The sequence below is a fragment of the Physeter macrocephalus genome, chromosome 14 (assembly GCF_002837175.3).
Source record: "Physeter macrocephalus isolate SW-GA chromosome 14, ASM283717v5, whole genome shotgun sequence".
NCBI lineage: Eukaryota > Metazoa > Chordata > Mammalia > Artiodactyla > Physeteridae > Physeter > Physeter macrocephalus.
The window spans coordinates 50,245,744-50,271,595 of NC_041227.1; the positions used below are offsets into that span (position 1 = coordinate 50,245,744).

Here is a 25,852-nt window from a genome sequence, read left to right on the forward strand (position 1 = left end):
ACCTCATCTGTAAGAAGGGGAGTCACAGGGCTATTGGGAGAAGCAAATGAGATACCTGCCAGGTCCTGAGCTGGGTTCTAGGGTCCCTGGTGTTGCCCCGTGCAGGCTCTCATCAAGGGAGGAGGTGCTGTGTCATTTGTCCAATATGTGGGTGGGTGAGGTGGGGCTGAGGGCAGGTGGTCGCTGTGCCTGACGTGCAGGTTCCAGGGCAGCTCCCAAGGCGAGGGCAGAGGCGATGGCTTCAAGGGGACCCCTTTCAAAGTCAAAGCGCTGTCACATAGATCCACACAGAACTCTTTAGTGTGGTTACTTTGGGAGGTGAGACAGGAGGGTCAGTGGGGAAATTTTCCCTTCTTACTATGGATACTTAAAATCGTTCTGGTTTTTAGTTCCTTCATTGTCCTTCTCTCTCTCTGTCTCTATTTTTTCCTTTCTTTTTTTTTTTTTTTGGCTGTGCCATGCTGCTTGTGGGATCTTCGTTCCCCTGCCAAGGATTGAACTCCGGCTCCCGGCAGTGAAAGTGCAGAGTCCTAACCACTGGGCTTCCAGGGAACTCCCTCTTTCTCTTTATATTTTAAATGTTTTATTCAAGTACAACATACATCCTGAAAAATGAATGTTTGCTGCTTGATGAATTTTCCCAAATGGACCACACCCACCTTACCAGCACCCAGACCAAGAAACAGACCATGACACCCCCACTCACTCCCCACTGCCCCCTCCCACTCACTCGCCGACCCTCCAAGGCAGGTCATCCCTCTAACTTCTAACAGTAAAGAGTAGTTTTGATTTATATAATGGAACCAGCCAGTATGCACTCTGGCTTGTCTCTTTTCTCAACATTATGCTTATGCGTTTCATCCAAATTGTTATCTCACTATATTTTAAATTATCTTAGAACTTGGAAGAAAAAAATGTTCCTAGATCCCTACATAGTAACAATTTTACCTTAATACCACTAGACCTCCGCTCCCAGGTTGGAGGTTCGCGGGCCCCGGCTTAGGGAACAGGGAACCACGTCCCGCCCTCCCCTCCCCCCAGCCCCGCTCCCTTCTCTCCGCCCACCTAGGAGGCTCGGTCTGCGGCTGCAGACAGCTAGCCCAACCGGCGGGAGCGCGGTCACGTGACGGTTGCCGGCCCGCCAAGATGGCGGCTTCCTGTGTGGTCCTGCTGGCGCTGGCCCTGTCGCTGCTGCTTCTGGTGGCGTGGAAGCGCTGGCGGTGGGGGCGCGCGGCCCGCCACGTGATTGTCGTGGTGCTGGGCGACGTGGGCCGCAGTCCCCGCATGCAGTATCACGCACTGTCGTTGGCCAAGCGCGGCTTCTCCGTGACCTTCTTGGGGTTCTGCAGTGAGTGCCCGGGGGCCTGGGAGGGAGGCTGCTCTCTCAGCCTTTGACCCTCGGCTTTGACCACCCCACGGGGGCCGAGGCGGGGACGCCCCTTTTCCCTCTCCTCCGTCGGGCAGCTCTCCGAGATTGGACGAGCCGGGTTGTGGCCTGGACAGCGGTTGCCAGGTTTCTGCCCAGCCTCTGCTGGGTGGGTCTCTAGGAACAGTCAGCATTAATCGAGAGCCTGCCATATGCCAGGACTGTGCTAAGCTAAATGAACTCAGTGCATAGTCTCACTTATTCCTAGTAAGTGGAAAGATGGACTGGAACCCGGGTGGGTGTGACTCCAGGGCAAGTGCTGGTAAGCACATCTCTGAGGCTTCTTTTGTCAGGCAGTGCCTGACACGACAGGCAACTTGTCTCCTCTCCGTTCCTCACCCTCAGCGCAGAACTCTGCAGGCAAGAGATGTTTCATTTTTGCAGGATGTCCAGCGTTTTTCCCTCAGTGTGCAGGGGCAGGGGTGTCTGCTCCTCCATCTTCTCCCACTTTGACATCTTTAGAAGGTAGCTCTATCCCATATCAGGGGAAAAAAGGAATAGCACTGGTTGCCTCTGGTCCCTGTTTAGAGTCTGCTACCCCAGGGTGAGGGGCTGGAGTGAGATTTCCTAGGGGTCTCCCTATGGTGTGATAATTCCACCATCCAGGGAATCTAGGTCAGCTTGAGTGCCTACTATGTGCCAGGCATTGTGCTAAGTAAAAATGGATAAGATTCCAGCCCTCCCTCTGTGGGTGGTCTAGTGGAATCTGGACAAGAACTGGCCTCATTCTCTGTTCTGGCTACTGAGGAACAGAGAGGTTCCAAAACACTCTCCTCTATTCAGCCTGTGGGGCGGGGATAATCTGACTTTAAGTTAGGTCATCTTCTCCAGCACATTAAAAGGGACATTCTTTTCAGCCTCCAAACCCCACGATGAGCTCTTGCAGAGCGACAGAATTCGGATTGTGAGTCTGACAGAACTTCAGAGACTTGCAGGTAGGAAGCAGTCAACTCCTGATTTCTCTGAATCTGTGTGTGTGGTGGGGGGCGGGGGGGGGATCTGCAAATTGCCAAGAACTCCTTTACTAGTGATGGCTGTTTTCTGACTTGCAGTTGGGCCCCACATTCTCCAGTATGGAGTCAAAGTTGTGTTTCAGGCAGTGCACTTGCTGTGGAAGTTGATGTGCAGGAAGCCAGCAGCTTACATCTTTCTCCAGGTACGTGTCAGCTCCACCTCCCGCTGTGAGAACCACTGTTTTAACAGTTTTCTTTACTTTACAGTTTAAAAAAATGTACAGATTGGTAAATGCATATTCACATGTGTGTGTATAAACTTTTAAAAGCATGAGTAGGAGCCTATGGTATGTGTCCATTCTATTTATGGTACTCATCCCTTCTGTTTTTCAGTGTTTTAGAGATAGTCTTATTTTGTACTTGTTACATATCTAAGTGTTTTACATGCATTATCTCATTTAATTCTTCACAACAATCCTGAGAAGTAGGTTCTTGTGTTACCTACACTTAGAGATGAGGGAACCTAGACCCAGAGAGGTTCTGTAAGTAACCCATTGTCACACAGCTAGGAAGTACTGGAGTCAGGATTTGAACCAGGTTGTCACTCTAGTTCTGGAGTTCCACTCTTAGCCTCTTACCTTCACTGCTTTTTAACGTAGAGAAGCTCCTTCTTTTAATTGACTGTATTGTATCCTGATATGAGATGTATCCTAATGCATTCATTTAGTCTCATATTAATGAGCACTCAGATTCTTCCTGATTTTTTTACTTAAAAATTTTTTAAAAAATAAATTTATTTATTTATATTTATTTATTTTTTTTTGGCTGCATTGGGTCTTCATTTCTGCTCGTAGGCTTTCTCTAGTTGCAGTGAGCAGAGGCTACTTTTTGTTGCAGTGTGTGGGCTTCTCATCGCGGTGGCTTCTCTTGTTGTGGAGCGTAGGCTCTACGGGCTCTAGAGCGCAGGCTCAGTAGTTGTGGCGCACGGGCTTAGTTGCTCCGTGGCATGTGGGATCTTCCCGGACCAGGGCTCAAACCCTTGTCCCCTGCATTGGCAGGTAGATTCTTAACCACTGCACCACCAGGGAAGCCCTTTACTTTTAAAATTGTATGGTGAAGAGTATCAGTGAACATATGTCTTTTGCATGGGTTCAGTTTCTTCCTTGGGATAAATTCCTAGGAAGGGAAGTGCTTGGTCAGAGTCCATGCACTTTTAAAATGTTGTGATGTGTTACTGGATAGTCCCAGAGTAAGGTTGGGTCAATTTATCCCCCACCTAACAGGGAAGCCTCTTCCCCCCATCCTCACCACCACCAGGTATCATTAGGTGTTTTAGAGTTTCCATTCTGATAGGTGAGAAATGGTACCTCCTTGTTCCATTTTTTGTTTCCTTGAGTATCAGTGATCTTGGACTTCTCAGGTTGGTCAATGTTCTTTTATGACTGTTTATACCTCTTGGTGAGGAAGAGGGTCTTTCTTCTGCTTATCGATTATCAAGAGCTCTGCAAAGATAATTGACTCTTTGCCACGTATGTTATTTTTACTTGGTTTATTCTCGACCATGGTCTGGTTTCCTTCTCTTCCTTCAAGTCTCTCTTTCCCAGAACCCTCCGGGCCTGCCCGCCATTGCCGTGTGCTGGTTTGTAGGCTGCCTCTGCGGGAGCAAGCTCGTCATCGACTGGCACAACTACACCTACTCCATTATGGGTCTGGTGCACGGCCCCGGCCACCCCCTTGTTCTGCTGGCCAAGTGGTGAGAGTCTGGGATGAGGGTGCCGACATCATCCCAAGACTGTGGTGGGAAGAAGGGCCGGTGCGGAGACCTGGGGACGCTGATTCCCGTGTGCCCTGTGGGGGTGAGGGCAAGGCTGGGGAGTTGGGCTGACGCTGGTGACAAGTGATAGAAACAGGCCTGAGCAAAGGAGGGCATTTGTTGGCCCATGAAACTGAAAAGTCCTGAGAAATGGCTGACTTTGAGCTCAAAAAAGGTGTCATCAGGACGCCTCTCACGTCTCTCCACACTTCCTCCTAGAGGTGTTTCTCAGGCTCTGGTAGCCCCTCGCTCTCATCCCCACCCCACCAGGCTCAGTGGAGAGAGCAGGCCTGTGGTTGGCTCCTGCTCACCTGGCGTCCTCTGACCCCCTCTGAGCCTGGGGGGCTTCAGTACCCCGTTGTCTCAGGCTTGGGACAAGCGCTCCACTGGAGAGCTGGGGTCCCAGGTGCACCCATACCAGATACCCAAATGGAAACTGGGGACTGCTGCTGGCAGATGGGGACGTGGGTCACAGTCTGCTGCAGCTGATGAGACAGGGAGAGGGAAGAAGGGCCTTGGGAGCAGGTTGGACCTGGAGGAGGAAGCAATGTTGTGTTCTGAGTCCGAGTTATACCATCTGCCTCGGTGTGAACATGCAGCCTCAAGCCATTGGCCAGCTGTGGCGTTTCCCCTGATGGGTCATTTGTGGGTGGTGGTCACAGCAGCAATCAGTGAGCGCTTGCTGCATGCCAGGCCTCAGGCCAAGCCTTTATCCCATTCAGACTCCAGTGCTGCCCAGCAAGGGTGTCCTGTGATCACTGTCTTTTTACAAACCAGGAAACCGAGGCTGAGCCCTCATGTCACTTGCCACACGGCTAATACATGTGAGCTCCAAAATTCCATCCCAGGCAGTCCAGCTCCAGAGCTTTCTCTGCATCCTGAGTGAGGAACAGGCCGTGGTACCTACACACGTGAAATAACCCTGTTCATTTCCAGTTCTTTTTCAGTCCTGCCCTGTCACCAGGGCTCAAGTCTCCGTTTGGAGCTAATCTGTTGATAACGCCTTTCTAGCATTTGCTAAACTCCCTTTGTAACACATTGGGAGCGAGCCTCAGCCCCACAGCCTTTGCAGGGAACAGTGCAGTGTGGCTGAGATTTAATAACAAGATTTTATTGTATTTCTCTTTCATTTTATGGCAAGAGAGACTGGATTTTCCATTCTGTAGTGATATATGGTTTCTCTTGAAAGTAATTGTATTTAAGCTGAAAAGCAATCTGATTTAAAGAAAGGTGTGAGGGAAGTCATAGTACAGGTGGTAGAACTCAGTGCAAACACGGGGAAGGTGCCTCGTCAGTGACCTGATTTGGGAGATCCCAGCTCTGCGGCCTCTTCTGTATCAGAAGGTGTCGAGTCCCATGGGGTTGGGGTGGTGGTTCCTGGCCCAGAGAGCTGTGGGCTGACCACTGATACGTCTTTTCAGGTATGAGAAGCTCTGCGGACGCCTGTCCCACCTGAACCTGTGTGTGACCAATGCGATGCGGGAAGACCTGGCAGAGAACTGGGGCATCAAGTAGGGGCCTCGGGAGGCGAGGGGTCCCTCCCAGCACCGTTGACTCCCAGCTGCTGTGTCATGTTGCAGGGCGTTGGGAGCTCCCAGGGTTCCGGGAGGTGGTTACTGGTTTGGGGAGGCTGAGGGAGGAGGAAGCTAGAGTTTCTTTCCCAGCCAGCCAGATGGTCCAGGAAGTGTTCATGTTAGAAATTCTCTCTGTGTTTCTCCAAGTAATCCTAAAGCTTACTGTTGAGACTTGGATACCTAAGCACCCTTCTTCTTCTGGATACTTCTGGGTCTTATGTTCCTTAGGCCTTTCTTCACCCCTCTCTAGAGCCCCCCCAATGATCTCATTGCAGAGCTGTGACTGTCTACGACAAGCCAGCATCTTTCTTTAAAGAGACGCCTTTGGACCTGCAACACCAGCTCTTTATGAAGCTGAGCCGCACCTACTCTGCATTCAGGGCCTGGTAAGTCTGTTGTCTTCAGCTTTCTTTCAGCTGCCTTGTTTTATGCTCGCTGCTGACCTGAAGATCTAATCCAGGGGATGGCAAACTATGGCTGCAGGCTTGCTGCCTGTTTCTGTAAATAAAGTTTTATTGGAACACAGCACGTTCATTCATTTACATGTTGTCTGTGGCTGGTTCCACACTATAAGAGCAGAGCTGGGCTTTGCAACGGAGACCGTATGGCTCCCCAAAGCCTACAGTGTTTACTCTTTGGCCCTTTAAGGAAGTGTTTGCCCTGTACTAGGCTGTGGGTGTCCTTACCCTCCTGCCAGTGGTTCCTGACTGCATGGCGGTGTCTGTGCACCTATGTGTTCTCTGGGCGTCTCCCACGGGTAAGGAGAGCCCTTCTGAGCGGCTCTCCATACAGCTGGTCTTTGTTCCTCTCAGTAACGTGGGGGCAGTTGGAGGGGTCACAGCGTCTTCATCTTAAGTCTAGGGGATGATTAGAACAGTAAGCCCCGTGAAGGCAGGGGCTGAGTCGGCCTTGTCTGCCGTTGCGACCTCAGCACCTAGCAACACGTAAATACAGATAAGAGAGAAAGCAAGGTGCAGGTCTGTGCCCAGGGCCTTGGGTGGTAGGGCCACCTGCTGGCTCTGACGTGGCTGCACCCCAATAACTGGGAGCCTGCGGCCCTCACTCTGGTGGGAGAATGGCCGTTCTCGGGCCCAAGGGCCTGCTCTGTGGCAGCTCACGGGCTCTCTCTGCTCCTTCAGTTCAGAACCCTCGGACCCGGGCATGGAGAGGTCGGCCTTCACGGAGCGGGATGCCCAGAGTGGAACAGTGACCTGCCTTCCCGGGCGGCCGGCCCTTTTGGTCAGCAGCACAAGCTGGACAGGTCTCAGGACCCGCCCGGGCACTTGGGGCTTGTATGGGCACCTGGCTGAGCCTGTGTTCTCGCCGCTGCCAGGCGTGCACCCCACACGTATTCGGGGCCTCGATGAGAAAGGGGAGCACGCTGAGCTGGGTGGGGAGGCATCTAGAAACTGGCCCGTGACACTCGGTTCTCTTTTCCCTTAGAGGATGAAGACTTCTCCGTCTTGTTGGCAGCATTAGAAAGTAGGTGTATGGCTGTGATCAGGAGCTGGGCTTGTCGGGGGCTGCTGAGCTGCAGGATGCTCACCTGGCCTTGCGTGATGTCCTCGGCAGAGTGTTCCTGACCCCAGGGCCGGGGCCACTGGGTGGAGGTGGCAGGTGTGAGTCCCCGTTTGGGTCAGTGAGTGACCAGCCTAGCTCTGAATTGCCACCTCCAGGAGAAGGGACTGCATGGTTGGGAGCAGTGCTCCTTCCTCTCCCTTCCCCCATCCCCTCACATCAGCCCCTCACTCACCCGACTACATGATCTTGGTTATCATATATTTATTATCCTAAACACAGAGTTCGAACAGCTGATCGACGATGGAGAAAGCCTCCCTCCTCTGGTCTGTGTTATAACAGGTACCCACCTGGGACCATTCCTGTTCCCGTATTAAACGGGGCAGTGGAGGCATGTCAGGCCTGTGATGTTTGTTGTCTCGTTAATTCTCACCCCAACTCTCTGATGTATGGTTTTCTACACCAGCTTGACAGGGGGAGGCTGAGGCTCAGAAGGGCTTCGTGGCAGGGCATGGAGTCTAGATTTCAATCTCAGATAGCGTGACCTCAGAGATACTGAGCTTTCTACTTCACAGTGGTTTCCAAGTATCTTTTTTTTTTTTAAATGAGAGTCAGTCTACTGTCCAATGTCAAACTGTTTCCAAAGGAGCCCAGTGAAGAGAGAGAGGCAGAGGAGATTTGGTTGGAGGAGGAGGGTCCTCAGCCAGCTGCCCCACCTGGGACACTCCTCTCCTCCAGGCCCTTGGACGCCCAGGGGCGGCAGGAGCCCACTGCTCATGCTGTGCCACCTGGGGATCTGGGCGGGGCACAGGGGCAGTCTGTGTGAGGAGCTGTATTGGTGGGCACTCTGGTGCCCGGCCCAAGGCCTGCTGGGGGAACGGCCCTGGCCTCAGCAGTCAAGGTGCACACCCCTTGGGGGTCGTTTCTGGACGGGGCCTGATTGGAGCTGCTGCCTGTGGGCCTCCTGCTCACGCCCTTGCAGGGGTTTCTCAGGCCTGGGGCTGGGGGACGGGGCCAGACGTGGGCCCAGTGCAGTGACTCCGGTCTTCTCTGTAAGGCAAAGGGCCTCTGAAGGAGTATTACAGCCGCCTCATCTGCCAGAAGCATTTCCAGCACATCCAGGTCTGTACCCCATGGCTGGAGGCCGAGGACTACCCCTTGCTTCTAGGTAAGAGGCCTGCAGGGGGAGGGCTGGGGTTTATAAGGGAATACCTGAGGGCAGGGGACAGAGTTTTTCTGAAGAGGGCCAGATAGTGAATGTTTACCAGGTTCTTTTGCATAGTCTTCGTTTTTTTTTAACCCTTTAATGATTTCAAGCCATTGTCTGCTCAGGGGCCCTACACATGTAGGTCTCAGGCTGGGATGGGCCCTGGCTGGACTCCTGGAGAATGAGGCTGTTTCCTGGTGTGCCACCTCCTCCCTGCCTGTTTGCCAAGGTTACGTCCCAGTGCTCTTGGCCTCCGTGCCCTCCACTCATCCTGCTCTTCCCATGGGCAGAAGGGCTGGGCGGGGCTTGGGTTGGGGCCAATTCCCAAGTCTGGGAGGTACAGAGACCATGAGGTAAACAGTGTGGACTCTCCCAGTGAGAAGGGGCCGCCCTCCCTTCTCTTGCTTTGTTGATCCCTCGGGGAGGGCTTATTGGCTCGGTGCTGATAGGTCTCAGCAGCCACTAAGCTGTCTCCGGAGTGGGAGGCGGGGAGCCTTTGTAGGCAGGAGCTCCAGCGGCACTGAGTGATGTGAGGTTGCTTCCTTGGCTTTATCTTCACAGCGACAGCTGCTTTTCTGTTGGGTCTGCTTTGGGTTCTTTTTCTAATTATTGTGATAAAAAACACATAACAAAATTTGCCATTTTAACCATTTTTCCATTTTTAAGTGTATGCAATTCAGTGGCATTAATTACACTCACAGTGTTTTGCAGTCACCGCCACTGTCTCTTGCCAAAACATTTTCATCACCCCAAGCAGAAACTCAGAACCCATTAAGCAATCATTGCTGCGGCTTCTTTTAAAATACAGCGTGGTTAAGGAGAAAAAGGGGGTCAGTTTAAAGAAAAACATTGGTGACGGGCAGGTAGTTTTCAGAAAGGGCCAAGAGGCCAGGAGCGGCAGGTGGGAAGCACCTCCGTGTCCCCGCCTCCTGCCAGGCTGCTCAGCCAACCCCAGGCAGTCGTACGCGGGGCTGGGGCCTTTATTACCCCCTTTCCACTCCTCCCCGCAGGCCTTGGTCCACAGTCCTGCAGGATGTGTGGTCACCGGGCGCACAGCCAGAGCTGATGGCCCCCTCACCCTTGCCCTGCAGGGTCTGCGGACCTGGGCGTCTGCCTGCACCGGTCCTCCAGTGGCCTGGACCTGCCCATGAAGGTGGTGGACATGTTCGGGTGCTGCCTGCCTGTGTGTGCCGTGAACTTCCAGTGGTAGGAGCGGAAACCCAGTCCTCCCAGGGTTAGGTTCTCAAATCAGCAGCTGAGGGGGAACCAGCAGAATTGCCCGGGAAAGCTCTCTGCTTCTCTCTGGAGGGCTCCACCTCCCCATCTGTGCAGCTCTGCCACCCATAGGGAGCAGGAGCCCTCTGGTCCCTGTGGGTGGGCTGTGCCCCACCAGACAGGGTGGCTTCCAGTTAGAGCTCATGTTGAATAAAAATTGGAGTCTTAAGTACTCTACTTGGGGGCTCGTGCTCACAGAGTGGAATGGTGGCTGGAATTGCCCGCACAACTCACATGGACTTATTTCTCTCTCTGTCCCTTTAGTCTGAGCTCATGTAGTTGGCTTCGAATCAGCTGAATGAGTGTATTTCTGTCTCCGCTCTTCCTGGCAAAGATGGACAGGAGAGGGCATTTCGAGACGATAGTGCTAGAAAAGGTTCTAGAAACAGTGGCCCCACCGTGAGCTGAGGAGCCAGCTTCTGAATGGGAAATCCAGGATGTTGGACCCCAGGTTCAGATCGTGTTGGGTCAACCCCCTGATCACCTCGGAGCCTGCCTCCAGCAGGGTTGCCTTTTACCTGGTTTCTCTGCTGTGGAATTAAGAAAAATAAGGCAGAACTTACTAAGAACGTTCTCACTGTAGAGAGCATGTAGCACAAAAAGTCCATATACCCCTTTACTGTCCCTCCTTCCCCAAATTGGTTTGGATTTTTAATGTGTATCCTGCCAGGTCTTTTTTTCTATTCAGACGCCAAATCTAAGAACAGGCTTCCTGAAACCAGACTGACTGTTCCTGCCTCCAGCTTAGTCTGTGGGTGGGGTGGAGTTGGGGGGGGAGCAGGTGGGCACCTTGGGTTCTGTATCTCCTCCAGGCAGCTCTCAGACCTCCCCTGCTTCTCTCTGCAGCTTACACGAGCTTGTGAAACACGAGGAAAATGGCCTGGTCTTCGAGGACTCAGAGGAGCTGGCAGCTCAGTTGCAGGTAGCGTGTCTGCTCCCTCACTGTGGCTTGCAGGGTTTTGGAGATTCCATGTTCCTGCAGCTGGGTGGGTGGCCCTGGCCTGTGTCTGGGTGAGCGAGCAGTGGTCTTAGAGGCTGGGCCCCATTGGGCCCCGGAGGGATCAGGGCTCGCCCCACCTGCCGTCTGGGTTTATGGAGCTCACACCACACAATGATGCTAGAGCCAGGTGGACTGTGTGCCATTTAGGGGGGGATTGGATCTGAGAAGGGAGAGTGAGGAGTGAGGGAGCTGCCTGGACTGGCCTTATGAGATGGGTGGGCATCTTCAAAGGATACTTATTTCTTACTACAAATTACAAAAAGTAACATGTCATCATTCTTGATCATTGAGACCAAGGGCAACAGACTTTGGAAAGGCCCAGAAAAAAAACATTTTAGACTTTGCCATAGTCTCTGTCAGAACTACTCAACTCTGTTGTAATGTGAAAGCATCCACAATCTGTGGATGAAGGGGAGTGGCTGTGTTCCAATAAAACTTTATTTACAAAGACAGGCGGAGGGCTGCATGTAGCCCACAGGCTGGCGTCTGCAGACACCTTAGTTTAGCAGAGCTGGAAAGAACGCAGGCATCACTTAGTTCTCAGCACATGGGCAGGACAGTGCTGGGTAGAGGCCAGCTCTTGGTGGAAGGAACAGCAGAGCATTGCAGAGGCAGAGGCGGGGGGCTGCCGGCAGAGCATGGGGTGTGGATGGTGAACACTGCAGCTTGGCTGTGCCGTCAGGTCGGAGCAGAGCAGGAGATAGAGCATAGCTGGGCCATGAAGGCTCCCCTGCACCTGGTGAGGGAGGGGGCTTGCTGGGTCAGGGACATTGGGGTCAGAGCTGTTGAGAAGGGTTAGTTAGCCAGGCCTGGTGTGGAAGCTGGGCCAGAGCGGGAGTCCCGCTGGAGACCTCAGGACACTGGTGGTGGTTCTGGAAGTGCAGTGAAGGAGGGAGGGTTTTGGCAGATTGACTGGCCTGGCAGCTGGGCTTGGGGTGGAGCAGGAGCCTGGGCTGCTGGGAAGGAGGAGGGGCAGCTCGGGGTGGAACCTGAGGTGGGGGCAGGAAGCAGTGATGAGGTAAGTTCTGGTCTTCTAGATGCTTTTCTCAAAGTTTCCTGATCCTGCTGGCAAACTGAACCAGTTCTGCAAGAACCTCCGGGAGTCAGAGCAGCTTCGATGGGATGAGAGCTGGAAGCGGACAGTGCTCCCTTTGATTACGGACACGTGACCCCTTGGGCCAACGACTGAAACTCCTGAGGTGTCCTGTGCTGGACATCATGGAGGGACCCTCACACTGACACCCCTCCTTACCTTTCATCTTCCTCCCCAGGAGCCGGCCCACTTCCCTCCTCACAGCTGCCACTGCTGGCCAGTCCCTGGGCAAACTCTGTAGAGCAGCGCCTCCTGGTGGATGGAAGCTGAAAGGCTGGCAGTGGGCACTGCCTGGGGAATGAAGTTACTTTTAATAATAATCAGGAGTTTTTGTTGCCCAGGAAGCTGGCTCAGCCTTCTTTCATCTTTGGAGGCTCTGAATCTCTTCTCTCTTTTCTCTTCCTGTCTTATGAGTCTTTCCCCCAGTTTATGACTTCTCTGTTATTTGTGTTGTCTTGAACATCTCTGCATCCTTGTTTTGTCTCCTGGTGTCTGCCTTTCCCAGCATTGCTTGGTTGTGTCCCTAATATTTTGATTCCTGCCTTGAAAAGAGACTTTGCAGCCCACCGCCCTGCAAGGGCAGTCAGATGTGCCATGTGTGCAGCGGGCTTGGCTCCGTGAGGGATGTGCGTCGAGGTTGGGGGAACATACTTGGTATGTGTTTTTATTTGTGCAAATGAAATGCTTATCTCTGAGCCAAAAATTTCATTTCTGATTTATGGTGATTTTCTTAAGAACTAAGCCAGCTGGCAGAGAGGGGTCTACGTGCTTGAACAGTTTATATTTTATTCGAACAGTTTGTGGTTCCCGATTCAGAATTTAACATTCTTCAAACATTCAAGTCCAGTGGAAGTTTTATCCAATTCTTTCCAGGACAGTGATTTAATTTTCACATTATTCTTCAAAACCATTTATAAATCTACAGCATTAGTTTCAGAATTGCCATCTCCGAGTGCTCTTCGTAGGGAAACAGTTTCTGGTCGTGACGAGGCACTTCTTCCCACGGGATTCCAGCCCGGCCTGGAGACAGAACATATGCGTCTCAGGATGTGGGGTTTGGGGATGGGACACCACCCTATCAGTGTGGGGCTTTGGGACAGGACTGGGGGTGGGGGTGGGGTACAGACTTCAGATTTCCAGGCCCCATCCAGACACCTGGAATCAGCCTCCCGGGGTGGGACCAGAAATCCCATTTGTAAGCAGTTCACAGCAGCCAGGTTTGCCGCATCTGCCCACTGGGCCGTGTGCATCCCTGGAAAGTCACGGCCCCGTCTGGGTCCTCCATCCCGTTACCGGGCACAGCTCTGTAGGAGCTGAGGTTTGAACCCACGTCTGCCTGACAGTTCAGCCTGGTGCCTTCAGAGGCTGGACCTGCATCAGAGGGGCTCACGTCCTCTGTGTAAGCACAGATGTCTGATGAGCCCCTGGCAAGAATTGTTTTGTCATCAGTTTTTTAGGAATGAAAAATTAGTATTTATAAGAAGAATGAAATACTAGACATACAGTGTATAAGTGTCATGATACTGCTGTCCAGGTATAACATGTTAATAATAATGTTAATTGGTGTGTATGAAGTTTCCCCATATGTGTATTAACATGACAATTATTATTATTTTTTTAATAAAAATGAGTTTATACTGTATATGCTGTTTAGCACTCAGCTTTTTTTTTTTTTTTTTTTTTTTCTGTACGCGGGCCTCTCACTGTTGTGGCCTCTCCCGTTGCGGAGCACAGGCTCTGGACACGCAGGCTCAGCAGCCATGGCTCACGGGCCCAGCCGCTCTGCAGCATGTGGGATCTTCCCGGACTGGGGCACGAACCTGTGTCCCCTGCATCGGCAGGCGGACTCTCAACCACTGCGCCACCAGGGAAGCCCCTCTCAGCTTTCTTAAAATACAGCGTGGATATTTTTTCACATAAGCATCTGAAGGACTTAGTTATTTCTCGAGGCCGAACACCCCGTCAGTGGGACACGCTGTACAGGGGTGGGTGCTGGTCCTCTGTTGGCAGAGGTAGCTGTGGGAGAGCTTTGCTTGGGGGGTGGGGGATTGGGGCAAGCGCAGGGCTCTGCACTGCTGCCCGGTCATGTGTGGGAAACCCTGATCAGGCCTGGTTCGTGGTGGGGACTGCAGGGTGGGGGTCATGGGGTGGGGGGTGGAGAGTGGGAGCCGGCTGCTTGGCTTCAGTCCATGGGTGCCTGGGTGATTACTCAGCTGCCCTGCACCCCAGTGTTTTCACGGGTGGGACAGAGGATGGCAGCACCCCGCCCCCGCCCCCAGATGCTAGAGGGGCTGATGCGGGTCAGGTCTGAGAACAGTGCCCGCCTGCAGCAGTGCCAACTCAGGCAGACCCCACCCCCTTCTCTAAAGTATTCCTCACTCTTCCATTTACTGTGCGCTTGATCTAGTAACAGCAGCTGCCGTTTTCCCGAGCACACCCTTCATGCCAGCCCTGTTCCACCTCTGAGGTGGATGTTTCTGCTGTACAATGAATGAGGACCTGGAGAGGGGTGGCCCAGCTCCACCTGGGACCCACCTCCAGAGCCTGCACCTGACTGCTGTGTGGCCAGAACTCATCTACCCTGATACCAGCTGGCATCCACCATCCTTTCCATTTTACAGGCAAGAAAACTGAGGCCTGAAGCCTCTCAAAACCTGCCCTAAACACACAGTAGGACTGCTGGTCTCAGACTTCCAAGATCACCATGTCAGCCGTCTCCTCCCCAGAGCACCAACTCCCTGGCCCTGGCTCCTCTGCTGACCTCCTGGGCGGAGGGTGGGGGGTCGTTAGCCCAGCACATTGTGGTCTGGGGCTTCCTGGCTTGTCTCCAGGGCCCCATTCTTTTACTTTTCTGATTTCTGCCTCTCTGGAGTCATGTGTGTGGCCAGTGCAGTGGCCCTGCAGGCCTGGGTGGCAGCCCCTCAGAGTCAGCAGCCCGGCCAGGGGCCCGGGGCTCACCCAGCTCCGTGGTGAACAGCTGACACGTCTCTGGGTTGCGGATGGTGAAGGCAACGTAGGCGTCAGGAGCCCGCTGGTCCTTCTGGCAGGCAGAGAGCTTCTGCAGGACCCCGACCAGGGAGAGGACAGTTTCTGGGCAATATAGCACATCTGTGATGAAAACCCCAGGTTACTGGAAGGGGCTCCTCCAGGACCCCAGGATGGAGGCCTCTGGGTTGTGCCGACATGGGCAGCAGGGTGAAGGCCTGGAAAGCAGCAGTTCTATTAGGTTCGTGCTGTTGGACGGTAAGAAAATTACGGGGGTAAAAAGAAAAACCCTTAGCAGAGAAAAAAAGCTGCTGAAAGACACTGCAACACGTGAAAAATATCCAGGACTCACTGGTGTTCCTTTAAAAGAAAAAATCAATTCTCTGCCTATGGCCTGTTTAGAAGATGCTTAATGAAGTAAACCCTAACTGCCTCAGACTTCTCATTTCCTTCCTGTGGGGGACAAGCCCCCTCCCGCCCAGCAGCCGGGCCTGCAGGGGTGAGCTGCTTAGCCTCTGTGCTCCAGCCGCTCTGGGCCTGGGTCTCAGGACCATGGCCAGGCCAGAGCACAGTACCATCGGCCAGATGGGGCTGGGTGAGCGCCGTGGAGGGTGACGGTCCCGTTGGTGCCCACACCATATGCCCCTTCCTTCAAGGGTCCCATCCTTGCACCAGAGTGGGTGGTCCCTCCTTGTGGGACTCGTTTTGAGGACCTAGGACAGAGATACACAGGCAGAGCCCTCGGCCTCAGGGACACACAAGTGTGCACGGAGAAGGAAGCAGGTGCCGACAGAGGTGGGGGCACCCAGAGCTCCTTCCCCGACCCTCGGCCTGGCCCAGGGCACGCAGAGGAATCAGGATCATGCCGTTCTTTGTGGTCCTGAAAGGACAAGGCTGCTGTGGCCACTTCTGCCCCCATCTGAAGACAGGGGGTGTAGGTGGGGCCAGCTCGGCTCCCTTGCTTTGTGGGGCTGCTCTGGCCTATTCATTTAGGTTCTGGATGGCAACTGAGAGGCCTCCCTCAGGCTGCTGGAGGCCCACACGACCCAAATACCATCATTCCTCCCACCAGGCAGTGCTCACCATCACCTTCCCAGCACTGAAAGCCAGGTGGAGCTTCAGGGAGGCCACACTCCAGTGGCCTGAGCTGGGCGGTACCTGCGGCAATGACGATGTCTGGCTGGAAGGCAGCAAGCTGAGGGACCGTCACAATGTCCCAGTCCACCCGGGCCACCATCACCCTGGGGCTCTCTGCATCGGCGGTGTCGTGTCCTGGGTGCTGGGCCAGGGCGGCGACATTTGGCTCCAATGAGAGGCCGTTGAGAAGGACGTTCTCTTGGAGCTGCTCGAGGACATGGCTGTGACAGTCACTGAAGACGTATGCTCTGGGCTGGCACATCTTGCAAATGGCCAGGCCCGTGAGGCCGGCTCCACTGCCAAGCTCTAAGACAGTCCTGCATGACAGGGAGAAGCAGCCGTGTCTGTGATACCCCTGTGGCAAACCTCCCTGGTGCCCAACCCTGCACCCCCAGGTCACCTGTTAGCAAAGCCCGCTGGGTTCTCCGTGGCCCACTCTGCCAGGTAAAGCGCGGCGTTCCACGTGACCAGGCCCGTGGTGCCATGGGAAATGATGGCCGTGCTCTCGGAGAGCGTGACAGAGTCCCCGGAGGGCTAGGCAGAAACAGGGAGAGAGAATTAATCCAGCAACCAGGGCAGGCGTGGATCACATAAGGAATTAGGATTTGAGTCTAAATGTGATGGGGAGCCACTGGCGGGTTCTGAGCAGGTGACACACCCCTCGTGAGCTCAACGTGTCAGTGGAGACAGAAGAGGGAAGCAACAGGGCACGTGGGAGACCTGAGGACAGTGACCCCAGAGCCCACCTAGGAGGGAACCTGCCTGCTCCGGTAGAGGGGGTGTGAGGGCCCCGAGGCAAGGCCTGAATGGCTACTAGAAACACTTAGAAATATGTGACAATAGAAAACATCATTTCAGAAATAAAGGCTACTCAAAAAAGCATGAGCGGGCTTCCCTGGTGGCACAGTGGTTGAGAGTCCGCCTGCTGATGCAGGGGACACAGGTTCGTGCCCCAGTCCGGGAGGATCCCACATGCTGCGGAGTGGCTGGGCCCATGAGCCATGGCCGCTGAGCCTGCGCGTCTGGAGCCTGTGTTCCGCAACGGGAGAGGCCACAACAGTGAGAGGCCCGCGTACCAAAAAAAAAAAAAAAAAAAAAAAAAAAGCATGAGCATAACAACAAACCAAAACATAAAAACAGATAAACCTTAAAGAGAAACAGGAAGTGAAAAGGAGCGAAATTTTAAAAATCAAAATGAAATTAAGAGATTGTCATGGGTTCAATCGTTTCCCCCCAAAATTCATATGCTGAAGTCCTAAGCCACAGCAACTCAAAATGTGACCTTTTTTGGAGATGAGGTCTTTTTTTCCTCTTTTTTTGGCTGCACCATGCAGCTTGTGGGATCTTAGTTCCCCGACCAGGGATTGAACCCCTGCCTTCGGCAGTGAAAGCACGGAGTCCTAACCATTGGACCGCCAGGGAATTCCTGAGGATGGGGTCTTTATAGAGGGAATCAAGTTAAAATAAGGACATAAGGGGACCCTAACCCAATCTGACTGTGTCCTTATAAGAAGAGGACATTAGGACACACACGCGGGGAGAAGATGGCCATCTGCAGGCTGAGGAGAGAGGCCCGGAGCACATTATTTCCTCGCAGCTTCAAAAAGAACCAACTCTGTCGACACCTTGATTTTGCACTTACAGCTTCCAGAACTGTGAGATAAATTTCTGTGGTTTAAGCCACAAATTTTTAGGTAGTTTTAATGAAACGAAAGCAAAGAACAAATACTAAAAATTATAATTCAAGAAAGCATTCCTGAGAAAACAAACAGATTTGAAATGAATATTGAAAGAGTATACACTGCACCCGAGGTCACTGACTCAGAACGATCACAACCTCGAGACGTAGTCTAATAGAATTACTGGATTTTAAAGAAAAAAAATGCTTTGGCTATCTAAGAGAAAAGGGCATATGACATAAAAGGGAAAGAAAATTAAATTATCATCAGGCTTTTGCACAATGATGCTTTATGCCAAAGAAAGTGGAGAAATATATTTAAGAGACTCAGGGAGAGAAGGTGTGAGTCAAGATTCAAGTAAAAATGGCTCAATCTGTTATCAACATGCAAGAAGTCCGGGAAGGTCCATCCAACGAGCCCTTCTTGAAGAACCTCCTAGAAAATAAACTTGAGACAACCAAAACGGCTACAGAGACATCAATATACGGACCAATACAGAGACTGAAAAGTAAGAGACTACGGTATGTGCCTGAGGTCGGTAATGTTTCCGCCCATATCCCTGGACCCTGTGATTGTGCTGTGCTTCTTGGCAAACGGACTCTGAAGATTTGCATTTAAGGTTACAGAATGTGACATGGGGAAATGATCCTGGATTATCCAGGTGGGCCCGATTTAATCCTCAGGGCTGATGTCTGGGAGATGCAGAAGAAAAAGAGGCAGGAGGGATTTGAAGTGGTTGCTGGCTTTGGAATCAAGGGGCCATGAGTCAGGGGGACAGGGCGGCTCCTAGAAGCTGAGAACAACCCCGGGCCAAGAGCCAGGAAGGAAATGGAATTTCATTCCTGCAGCCGCAGAAAACGCAATTGTGCCAATGACCTGAAGGGCCTGGAATGGTCCTCCCCCCGGGACCAGTCCTAGACACCCTGATTTTAGCTCTGTGAGACTCAAAGAAGAGTAAGTAGCTGAGCCCAGCAGATTTCTGACCTACAGAGCTGGAAGACAGCACATTTATGTTGCTTTGAGCTGCTAAGTTTGTGGTAATACTATGTAATGGCTCTATGATGACTACGTAGGGAGAATGAGGATGGCACATATAAAAATTTATGCTGTTTTCAGTAACCACAGTTGGTGTGAGGGATTAGTGCTGTTGTTCTGAGATCGCTGCACGCACGAATAATATGGGATAAGCCAAAGGCAGTTGGGGGATATCCTAACATCACCCCCATGCTCTTGAGAACCAAAATTTCCAGAGCAGAAGAAAGGAGATAGGGATCCAATGCAGAAGAGGCTGAGTGAAAACCCTTCTGATCCTGAATCAGAAACATCAATATGGACTCATGAGGTATTTTCTCTTAAAAAGTATGGATATGTATCTCCACCCATATCCTAGGTCTGTCCACGGAAAGGCCTAGACAGCAGCAATGATCACTCCTAATGCCCAGACTGTGGTCTCTAAATATCACTTCCCACTAAAAGAAACTAGGGCTTCTTGAAAACATGGCTGATTCCAGCTCTGGGGCAGGAAACATACAAGATGAGTCTGGAAAGGCTTGACATAAACTAAAGTAAGAAAACTATGAGGTGATGTCAAAGGACTCAGAATCCTATTTGAGGGGACTTCCCTGGTGGCTCAATGGTTAAGAATCTGCCTGCCAGTGCAGGGGATATGGGTTTGAGCCGTGGTCCGGGAAGAACCCACATGCCATGGAGCAACTAAGCGCGTGCGCCACAACTACTGAGCCTGCGCTCTAGAGCCAGCAGGCCACAGCTACTGAGCCCGCGTGCCACAACTACTGAAGCCTGTGCACCTAGAGCCTGTGCTCCACAACAAGAGAAGCCACTGCAATGAGAAGCCTGCGCACCGCAACGAAGAGTAGCCCCCGCTCGCCGCAACTACAGAAAGCCCATGCATAGCAGTGAAGACCCAATGCAGCCAAAAATAAATAAAATAAAATTACTTAAAAAAAAAAAAGAAGCCTATTTGAAGTGACTCAAAATAGCACATTTTGAGCTTCAGTAATGACGCGATTTGCAATGGTTTGAACCCCTACTGGGAATGATAGGAAACCAATTCACTATCTTGAAAAGCAAAGAAGTCTGTATTCTGCCTTTCCTCTACTAGCTGTACCAGTAGGTAACCAAATACTGGTGAAACGAGGCATTTCCTTATAAAATTTCTCCAGCTAATGAATGAAAACAAAATGATAGAAAAATCACCGGGACTTCCCTGGTTGCGCAGTGGTTAGGAATCTGCCTGCCAATGCAGGGGACACGGGTTCGAGCCCTGGTCCAGGAAGATCCCACGTGCCATGGAGCAACTGAGACTGTGTGCCACAACTACTGAGCCCACGTGCCACAACTACTGAAGCCTGTGTGCCTAGAGCCTGTGCTCTGCAACAAGAGAAGCCACCACAATGAGAAGACCGTGCACCGCAACGAAGAGTAGCCCCTACTCACTGCAACTGGAGAAAAGCCCGTGAGCAGCAACGAAGACCCAACACAGCCATAAATAAATAAATAAATAAATAAGAAAAATCACCTTTTTGCATCCTTCAATGAATTAATGAGTCTAAGCTTTAAGCACCCACAAGTGCTACCATGAAGAGGATAAAAAATAGATGATGTGCCTTCTAGGACCCAGGCTGTTTTCTTGCCAAAGGGGTCAAACAGACAAGAGTCCGAGTGGGCCTGTGAATCCAGCCGCAAATTTTTGGGGAACAGAGGACAGAGGAACAAGCTGAACAGCACCACGTGTGTGCGACCAAAAGCCAGCCTGTGGAAAGCTGTCCAGGCCAAACTGCCAGGAAGAGAAGGAGCTGGGGGGACCTGTGGATGGAGGGAAATTTTGAGCCAGACCTAGTTAATGGGCAAGACGATGTCCAGAGGTGCACATGGCAGTGGTACGACCTCAGAGTGATTACTCTGAAACAGAGGGAGGGCTGGGATGGGTCAAATGAGGGGTTTGTGGCCTGGCTGCCAATGTCCTTGGCTAGATTGGCAGTTACCATGGTGGCCGCCTTGTGACAATTCGATAATCTAATTCTTTTGCATGGTTTTCTGTATCTTTGTCTTACAATAAAAGGTTAAAGAAGAAAGAAAACAAAAACTGTTGTGTGTAGAATGGACTTCTGTGGGGTAAGAAGCCAGGTGACCAGTGAGAAGGCCAAGCACCAGGTCAGCCTGGTGATGGTGGCAGTGGAGAGCGGGGAGAGACTGCTGTCCTGTAACATCCATCCATCAAATATTTATTGAGGTCTGAGCGCCAGGTCGCTGCTGTGCAGTTCATGTGTGTTACCTAATTTAACACCAGTCACCCCATAAGACAGGTGTTATTTGTTGAAGTGCTTGGTTTACAGGTGGGGAAACCGAGGCTCAGGAAGGTTAACTGACCTCGTCTAAGACTACAGAGCTGAGGAGTCAGGGTTGAAGCCACATGAGGCTGACTGGAGCCTGAATCAACTGTGTGTGTGGAGGAGGGTGCATGTCTCCTACCAGCAGGTAGCTCCGGTGGCACCGGATGGGCTCCTCGGCCGTCAGGATCTCCGCCAACGCCTCGTACAGCTCGTCCAAAGGCTCCGTGTGGATAGCCTCGTGCTGGGGGCGGGCAGGGCGAGAGCTTCAGCAAGAGGATTAAGCTGACCCTCGTGAATCAAACCAAGGTTCCACCTGCTTGCTTTTACTATGACTTGTAAAAATGGCTGGAGGATTTTCACCAAATTTGGAGGGGAGACTTGGGATGTGATTGACTTAATACAGATCACTTGGTGGGGGGACCGGGGGACCTCAAAGAGAGGTGTAGAGAGGGTGAGGTGTAGTGTAGGGCAGGAGAAATGGGATATGTGAGAGCTGGCAGGACAGAGGGAGAAGGTGGCATTTCCCACACTCAGGGGCTCCTGGTAGGAGTGGGAAGGTTCCATGGGGGACCAGGACCACAGAGGAGATGCAGCCACTGCTGGGATGCACCCTGGCCCCTCCTTTCCTCCCTGCCTCCATGGCTTCTCATTGGTGGAACCAAGCTGGGAGCAGTTGCCCAGGGAGCCCCCTGCTATACGGGGATCTGTAGAGCAGGCAAAGAGTATGGGATGGATCTGAGCTCCAACAGGCAAAGCCCACGTTTGGAGAGCCAGTCAAGTCCTAGATGCTGCCTGGTTACCAGATGGACAGTGCCCATCACTGACCTTTCTGATGAGCTCTGAGAGAAAGCTCCAGGCATACTTCACTGACGGTGGATGCTTCATGCACAGAGGATGCTTCACTGTCTGTGACGAGGAACACAGTGTGGGTTGCTGGAGAGACTCCGCCTTAAGTCTCCCATGAGCTTCAAGTGAATACAGGGCAAACCCCAGTTATCCGATTCCTGGAATTCTGGCCCTGGGTGACCCATATGCATATGAAAGAGTTTAAGATATAAGCCCTTTCCTAAAAATATTTCTCCACTACAGTGGCACAGACCATGGCAGTGTTTCTAATGCCCTTTCTGGGCAGGAACATAGGGCATACGGACTCAAGCTAACACCCTGCTGTAGACTGAATATTTGTGTCCACCCTACATTCACATGTTGACTTTAACACCCACTGAGATGATATCAGGAGGTAGGGCCTTTGGGGCGTGATTAGGTTATGAGGGTAAAGCCCCCATAAATGGGATTAATGTCCTTATAAAAGAGACCCCAGAGAGCTCCCTTGCCCCTTCTGTCATGAGGACACAGCCAAGAAGACAGTGTCTTTGGACCAGGAAGTGGGCCCACACAAGACACTGAATCTGCTGGCACCTTGATCTTGGACTTCACAGCCTCCAGAACTGTGAGAAATAAATTCCTGTTGTTCACAAGCCACCCAGTCTGTGGGGTTCTGTTATAGCAGGACTAAAACATGCCCCTTTCCAGAGCAGCCAGCAGGAACTAGAGTTTGTAGTGAGAACAAACGTGGGACTGTCTGGCTCCATGGAAGGGGTGAGTGCTCCAAATGGTATGACAAGGTAGATTCAGCACCTGCCCTCCTGGAGCTCACACCCCCGGGTGGAGTGCTGTGCTGGCCAGGACAGAGGAAGGTAGGGGCTCTGCCTGGGATGTAGTGGAGAGGGATGGGGGCTCTGAGGGCAACACTTCGGCTGAAGCCGAGAGAAGCAGAGAGCAGGGGAACGAGTTCCAGGCAGCTGGGTAGCTTGTGCAGGCCCCCACCTGGCATTTTGGGAGGGAGGGCAGGGGACGGGAACAGTGAGAGTAGGGGCTGTGTCACATGGGACCTGCTGGCTGGAGGGACGTGATTTTACTCAAGGGCAACAAAATGCCCACACAACTCTTCAGGGGCTTGGCGGGTGTGAGATTTTAACCTTGGGGTGAAAAATCAGAGCAGACTGCATGACAACGGCCTCAGAGAGGTCTGAGCTCACAGTCCTGAACTACTGTATCTCCTGGAAATCTTCCCTAGCTTGGCTGCATCTTCTCGACACGGTGGTCAGATGGATACTCTTGGTTCACCCTCCAGACAGGAATTCTGACCCTGGTCTCTTTGGACAGGACCAGTGGTTGGAGGGGTGTGTATGACTCCCATGCATTTGTACACAAAATGTACTCTTCTGGAGCATTTTTTCCTTGGGGTAGTGTCCACAACTTTGGGTTTTCAAAAGGATTCATGACCCTTAAGAGGGTAGAGAGCCTGGATGCAGTGTGACGTACACCTGACCCACATGGCCAGTGGCAGGCAGAGTGGGACAGGCCAGGCAGAGTGGTGATCCCTCCTCTACCTGCACCCAGATGCACCTTGGAGTCCAAACCCCACCTACAAAAAGCAGGGGCCCATCCACAACTAGAGAAGACACACGGGTGGGCAAGACTTGCCTGCTTCTTTTCCCCTTAAACGTAAAGAAAAAAAGTCTCTGAGCAGCTAGCAATGCTAGAAGATGTTCCTACAGCTGTCATCTCCACTTTCTCTGCAGATGGTTTAAAAAAAACATCCTCCAGCTCCCTTCCTCTCATGCAGCTTGTTGTATATTCTGATGTCTTTATCTAAGAAAACAAAAGAGCCGGAGCTGTCTGAGGTGCTCACACCCAGATGCAGCGTCTTTCTTTTTAAAGGATACGTGTGCACCTGTTACGTCTTCATGGGCAAATGAGGCCACTGATGCGTTCCAGTGATTCTGTGATTCTTACCTTCTGCAAAATATCCAGCAGCAGCTCAGAACCTGACGAGTCCCTTAATTTCTCTTCTAGGCTCTATTCAAAGAGAGAGGGGGAAGAGAAAGAAATCTCAAGGGCATTATCACAGGAACATTAAACATGCAATGGGGCATGTTGGCAAAGTGCTAAGTGATCTCTCCCCAGGGACCTGGGGCCAAATGATGTGGAAGGCACAGGCAGCTGAAAGCCTGACCTTGAGAAGTTCTGGGTTACACCTGGATGAGTCAGAGAAAGAACATCAGAAGACAAGATTCTTGGTTTGCATTAGCCCTGGCAGCTTAGCCTTGCCTGGGTCACAGACCAGCTCCCTGGCTGAATTGGAATTACAGGGGGAGCCACAGCATTAACACCTGGTGGGCAACCTGAAACCTTCCCACGGCAGGTTGGCTGCTTCACTGCTCAGGTCCCGGCTCCTATGTCACCTCCTTGGAAGGCCTTCCCGACTCTCCTAAATTGATACATTTCCCTGTTTCATTGACTTTCCAGCCACCATCATCTCCCTGTGTTTTCTTGCTTACTCATTTACTTGTTTATTCTCTGGCTCTCCCATCTAATCAGGGCTTTGTCTGTATTCTGCTGATCCTGGTGCCTGGCTTGTGGAAGGCATTCTGTAAACATTTGTTAACAGAATAAAAAATACTAGCTAACACATATTCATGTAATCCTGACAACAGCCCTATGAGGTTAAGCATCATTATACCCCCATTTTACTAATAAGAATATGAAGGCACAGAGAGATGAAGTCACTTGCCCAAGGTCACACAGCTTGTGTGGGGTGGGGCAGGGCCAGAATTCAAAGCAGGTTGTCTGTCTCCCAGGTCTGAGTGCTCCAATGCTGCTCTCAACTTCTTTTCTAGTCAAACCAATGGTAAGAATAGTTCTCACCACATGGGTGCTGTGGGTGAGCCTAAGTGAACACTTAGCATGGGACTGGTGCAGAGTAAGCACTCACTCATGAACAATTATAGTCGATATGAATTGGGCCCAATGGATGCTGTCATGAAGGTTTAAATTTGGGGTTAAAAAATGTACACATTCCTTTCTGATGGGAAATGATCTCCCAGAATGCTAAATGGTTTATGTCCATGAAACACAAATGACTAACCTCCACTCTTAAGATGGGGCAGACCTGGGGAGGAATATATGTCCAAACTGAGTCATCCCAGTGAGTTCACCGCACTTGAATTATGGCTTATAAAGGACGCAGTGTCATTAGAGCCCTGGCATTGGCAGAAAGAAGCTGCTGCCTCGGCCATGCTCCTCTGTGTGAATGGCAGGTCCCCAGGACAGGGAAGTGAGCTCTTTCGTCTCTTTCCTGGACTGTTTTGTACCTCCCTGTCTCTTCCATCAACTGCCTCTGAGAGGGCTTTGTCCAATGCTGCTGACACAGATGAGAACACCCACGCCCGAGGGGTCTGTGACCTGGTCGTTGAGTTCAACGCAGCGTGGTCTCCCGCCGCCCTGAGGACGTGGGCTGTTTAAATGAGCAGCCGCAGCTGTTACCCAATGGCCATGATAATAACTGGCTAAAAAAAGGCACAAACTGTCCATGACCCTAAAAACCCAGCGAAAAAGGGAGTTGGGAGGAAACCCCGCATTCCTTCAATTCGTGGGACTCGGTCTGCAGAGACAGCGGAGGGCGGGAACGGCCCAGGGGAGGAGGAAGCTGGGGGCTAGCGCAGGGTGGGCCCAACGGTGCTTAGGTGGACCTCCTGCTCCCCGCCGCCAGCCCGCGCGGGCCCCAGCGATGCCCGGGGAACCGGACGTGATGCCGGGACCCGCGAGGGAGCAGAGGCCGCCGCGTGGCGAGGCGAGCAGGGGTCTGAGGCCGGAGACCCGCCCCACCGCGACCCCGGCGCCCCCCACCCGCCTTCCACGCTCCCCACCGCCCACCTGCCAGGGGAAAGAGCTCAGGGCACGCGCCGCCAGGAAGCGGCGCTCGAAACTTCGCAGCAGGGGTGCAGCCTCAGCGCTTTCCTCAGGCGCCATAGCGGGGCAGGGCAGCGGCGTTGC

The 25,852-nt window shown here is 52.3% G+C and overlaps 2 protein-coding genes across 7 annotated transcripts; one reads left to right on the forward strand and one right to left on the reverse strand.

The window, feature by feature from the left end:
• Nucleotides 1-1,109: 1,109 nt before the first annotated feature.
• On the forward strand, nucleotides 1,110-12,749 carry ALG1 (ALG1 chitobiosyldiphosphodolichol beta-mannosyltransferase). Of its 2 annotated transcripts, XM_007126546.4 has the most exons (13): nucleotides 1,110-1,348; nucleotides 2,284-2,361; nucleotides 2,479-2,582; nucleotides 3,984-4,132; nucleotides 5,614-5,703; nucleotides 6,042-6,152; nucleotides 6,906-7,027; nucleotides 7,210-7,248; nucleotides 7,567-7,626; nucleotides 8,342-8,452; nucleotides 9,583-9,697; nucleotides 10,613-10,688; nucleotides 11,804-12,749. In XM_007126546.4, exons 1-13 carry the CDS (start codon nucleotides 1,147-1,149, stop codon nucleotides 11,933-11,935), a joined length of 1,389 nt encoding a protein of 462 aa, XP_007126608.1. In that variant the 5' UTR covers nucleotides 1,110-1,146; the 3' UTR covers nucleotides 11,936-12,749. The 2 variants fall into 2 exon arrangements, with proteins under 2 accessions (XP_007126608.1, XP_007126609.1); XM_007126547.4 differs by lacking the exon at nucleotides 7,567-7,626.
• On the reverse strand, nucleotides 12,742-25,830 carry EEF2KMT (eukaryotic elongation factor 2 lysine methyltransferase). Of its 5 annotated transcripts, none has more exons than XM_007126543.3 (8): nucleotides 25,733-25,830; nucleotides 23,813-23,875; nucleotides 21,839-21,919; nucleotides 21,153-21,254; nucleotides 16,382-16,515; nucleotides 16,003-16,298; nucleotides 14,818-14,967; nucleotides 12,742-12,879 (listed from the first exon to the last, which is right to left on the reverse strand). In XM_007126543.3, exons 1-8 carry the CDS (start codon nucleotides 25,826-25,828, stop codon nucleotides 12,779-12,781), a joined length of 1,023 nt encoding a protein of 340 aa, XP_007126605.1. In that variant the 5' UTR covers nucleotides 25,829-25,830; the 3' UTR covers nucleotides 12,742-12,778. The 5 variants fall into 5 exon arrangements, with proteins under 5 accessions (XP_007126605.1, XP_054946311.1, XP_054946312.1 ...); XM_055090336.1 differs by having other exon boundaries at nucleotides 15,928-16,298; nucleotides 25,733-25,829; XM_055090337.1 differs by lacking the exon at nucleotides 25,733-25,830 and having other exon boundaries at nucleotides 15,928-16,298; nucleotides 21,839-21,978; nucleotides 23,813-23,877.
• Nucleotides 25,831-25,852: the final 22 nt, after the last annotated feature.

Coding starts and splice junctions, on each gene's coding strand:
- ALG1 (XM_007126546.4), top strand. CDS start 1,147: ATGGCGGCTTCCTGTGTGGTCCTGCTGGCGCTGGCCCTGTCGCTGCTG. Junction 6,153..6,905: donor TACTCTGCATTCAGGGCCTG/GTAAGTCTGTTG, acceptor CTGCTCCTTCAG/TTCAGAACCCTCGGACCCGG. Junction 10,689..11,803: donor AGCTGGCAGCTCAGTTGCAG/GTAGCGTGTCTG, acceptor CTGGTCTTCTAG/ATGCTTTTCTCAAAGTTTCC.
- EEF2KMT (XM_055090336.1), bottom strand. CDS start 25,828: ATGGCGCCTGAGGAAAGCGCTGAGGCTGCACCCCTGCTGCGAAGTTTC. Junction 16,516..21,152: donor GCCACCGGAGCTACCTGCTG/GTAGGAGACATG, acceptor GTTTCTGCCTAG/CCCTCCGGGGACTCTGTCAC. Junction 16,299..16,381: donor CCAGCGGGCTTTGCTAACAG/GTGACCTGGGGG, acceptor CCTGTCATGCAG/GACTGTCTTAGAGCTTGGCA.